The 3083-nt window shown below is 56.8% G+C and overlaps 2 protein-coding genes across 2 annotated transcripts in view; one reads left to right on the forward strand and one right to left on the reverse strand.

Annotated features, from left to right (window-relative positions):
- SNED1 (sushi, nidogen and EGF like domains 1) overlaps window positions 1–651 on the forward strand; it is a 29622-nt gene extending 28971 nt beyond the window's left edge. Inside the window, exon 34 of the mRNA XM_019473373.1 lies at window positions 354–651. The gene's annotated coding sequence lies outside the window, so the exon portion shown is untranslated. The remainder of the gene's footprint in view (window positions 1–353) is intronic.
- A 740-nt stretch (window positions 652–1391) lies between these two features.
- Window positions 1392–3082, reverse strand: MTERF4 (mitochondrial transcription termination factor 4; the record flags this gene model as incomplete). The annotated part of the gene is made up of 2 exons (XM_009284221.2): window positions 1392–2927; window positions 3062–3082. Coding segments are annotated over 2 exons (387 nt in total), but the record flags the coding sequence as incomplete, so codon positions are not given.
- Between the last annotated feature and the right edge of the window lies 1 nt (window position 3083).

The raw sequence follows: 3083 nt of genomic DNA on the forward strand, positions 1-3083 counted from the left end.
GTAGAAGCCACAGCCCAGCCCAGCCTCACACTACCATGTCTAGGGGGTGCGAGGGCTCTCCAGCTGCTGCGCTGGTCGGGCTTGGGCACGCAGCTGAGGACTTCTAGTTGTGGCTGGGGTGGAGGAGCAGAAGGCAATGCTCTGCTCCCCTGTGGCTCTGCAGCCCCATGAACAAGATTCCTGCACAGAAAGGGCCTGGGTGCTGCCAGCCTACGCAAGGCAAAGGCTGCAGCCCTGGAGGGGGCAGGTCCCCTTCTCCCAGCCTGAGACAGGCACACAGGGTGGGAAGAGGCAGCCACGGGGCTTTTAGGGGACTCTGCACACTGGCTCATTCTCCTCCTGCTCCTTCACAGGGTTCAAAGCAGTAGAAGCTTCATCTTTCCACATCTAAGGGCTTTTGAAACACCAGGAAGATCAGATCTGCTCACTGGGTTGAACACAGCGGGGGAACCTTTCTGCCTGGCGTCAGCCCCTCCCTCTCCTCCAGCCCGTTCAGGACACGCAGCTGGATCGGCAGGCCGAGCAGCGCTCCCTTCCCTCCGCCGGACCAGCACTGCCTTCACTCTGGCTTGCCTTACTCCGGTCACCTCTCTGCCCCCAAGGAGCCAAGCGCCAGTGTACTGCAGTGGCTGGCTGGCTGCCCCTCAAGGGGACCAGGACCACTCGGCCCCCGAGCCGCTCTGCATGAGCCACGGGCTCCCGGCTCTGCTCAGGCATCAGCGGGGCTGATCCCAGCTTCCTGCCAACAGCATCTGCACCAACCTGTTTTCATAATCCAAGGTTATAAATTACCTATAACCCCCAAATAAAACAGTTTAATGCAGACCAAAAAGCCTTAGCTATCACCTGAAATGTGGCCCATGAAAATCTAGTTGGAGGAGTCCATCCCTATGTAGACAAGTTAGAAATGGTGAGCAGCTCCCCCAAGCAGCAAGGTGAGCGCGGGCACTGGAGGCATGTCCCGGTCTCCTCCGCTTTAGCGGGGGAAATTGAGGCAGCTTCTACTGCCTGCCTTTTTTCTTTGTGTTGTAAACAATCCCTGGTTTTAACCACATTTCCAGCTCAGAAAGCAATAGAGCACCTAGAAAGAATTTTAAAAGTGATCTGTAGGGTGAAGTTTGTCAGCCAAGGTATAACACCATGCTTGTTCTGATGCTAATTGCCTCCAAGCGCAGGGCACAGTATGGGCTTGGTGACGAAGCAAGCTCCACGTACCATCCCCCTGAGCTGCTCACAGCGTTTGCGTTCCTCATGGCACCAGCCGGTGCTGTGATGCCACCACTGTGTTGTTTGCGGAGGAGAGGACCAGCGTGCAAGGCCCTGCAGTGGCCATCCCACCAGCTGTGGCAGAGCAATCAAGGAAAAAGCGTAGCTTAGAAATGTTCCTAGTTTTTGTGAGTTTGTATGACAACACTAGTTAAACATAGATTTGTGTATTAATGTACACAGTGTATATTATAAATTAATACATACCAGAGATATATCGTAGTTTTGGTATAGAGTGTTATCTCCCGAGCAGCGTGGGGGGTATCCTGGTGGGGCAGCCCTCCCCTCCCACGAACACTGCAGGGCACTTTGCTGTTCAGCCACGCGTGTTGAGCTGCAGCCCAGAAGATGCTCTCGAAGTGGAACAGGCCCATGAGTTTCGGCACTCCTGGCACCACCCTCTCCCTCCTGGCAGCAGTGTAAGAGCACTCAGCCTGGAGGAGCGGCTGCCAAGGCATCTGGCAGCAGCCTGGGAGCAGCAGGGACAATGTGATGCTCCCCTCCTGCACTGACTCTAGCTCTGCTCCCAGAGGAGAATCGAGTCAGAGATGGACATGCCTCATTTTCTTCCAAGGCTGCCTGATCCTGCTCTAGCCTCCCTGCTGCAAGGCAAGCACAGAAGTCCTGCCTCCCCAGGGCATGAGAAGAAGCCAACCCTTGCCTGGAAGAGCAGGGCAAGGGGAAAGCCAGAAGAGCCTCTGCTATCCACAAGGGAGGGGAGGTTTTGGAGCTGTGGTCAGAAAGTGCTACATCCCTGCCTTGTCAGCCACAAGACCAGCGCCGACATGGGCTGTGAAGGTGGAGGCGGCCCCGCCCCGGGACAGTCCCGTTTCAGCACAGCCCCTGGGTCCCGCCAGCGCTGCCACAGGGCCTGTCCATGCTCACAGCATGGCCCTGCTGTGAGCTGGCACAGCAGCCTGCCTCCTCCTGCCCCACAGCCAGCACAATATGTAATGCAGCCAGAAGGTTTTAACCTAGCCTTGGAAATAAATTAGTTATTTTGGTTTGATTTTTTTTTTTTTAAATAAAAACACTTCATGGAAACTGGATATTTTTTAAAGTAGTTGGTCAATGAGGAGGAAAGAGGGTTATTGTTGTATTCTGATATATGGGATTTATTGCTGCCCCTCAGCAGGGCCCTGCACATGAAGCCCTGCAGCCAGAAAGACAGCAGATCCTGCAGCCACCACAGCTCATGCCTGTGTGGGGTGGGGGCCCAGGGCACCCATGAGTACAGTGGGGCCAGGGACTGCGCCAGCATGGGGAGAGCTCGGGTACCTTGGAGCCTCACCTCTTCACTCCCGGGCTGTTTTACTTCCTTCACTGTCCAAGTCTTCATTTTCCTCTGCGTATAGTGCATCCCTGTCCTCTTCTTCCTCCTCCTCCTCTGCTTCCTCCTCCTCTCGAGCCAGCAGCTTCTTGAAGACCTCGTACTCCTCTGGGGTGGCGTGGGCCAGGCTGGCCAGGAAGTCTTTTTCTGGGAGCTGAAGGATGTCCTTCAGTTTCGGGTTACTGGTTTGGGTCTGGCCTTTGTACGGGGTCCGGTAGAGCCCCCGGCGCTCCAGGAAGATGTGCCGGTTCCTGAGCTCGGCAAAGGGCATTCGGAAAAGACAGGCCTTCACCATCTCCTTCTGCTGGAGCCCCATCCTGAAGTACACGTACTGCGGGCGGGACAGGGTGTTTCACGCATAGCCCCGGCCCCACACTGCGCTCCCGGCCCTGGGGCGGGTACCCGCCCCGCAGGAGACGCGCCCCGCGTGGCCGGCCCTCGCGGCGGGCAGCCCGGGCCCCTCACCTGGAAGTGGTGGTGGAGGCGG

This window comes from Aptenodytes forsteri, unplaced genomic scaffold (genome assembly GCF_000699145.1).
Source record: "Aptenodytes forsteri isolate BGI_AS27 unplaced genomic scaffold, ASM69914v1 Scaffold647, whole genome shotgun sequence".
In the NCBI taxonomy this organism is placed as follows: Eukaryota; Metazoa; Chordata; class Aves; order Sphenisciformes; family Spheniscidae; genus Aptenodytes; species Aptenodytes forsteri.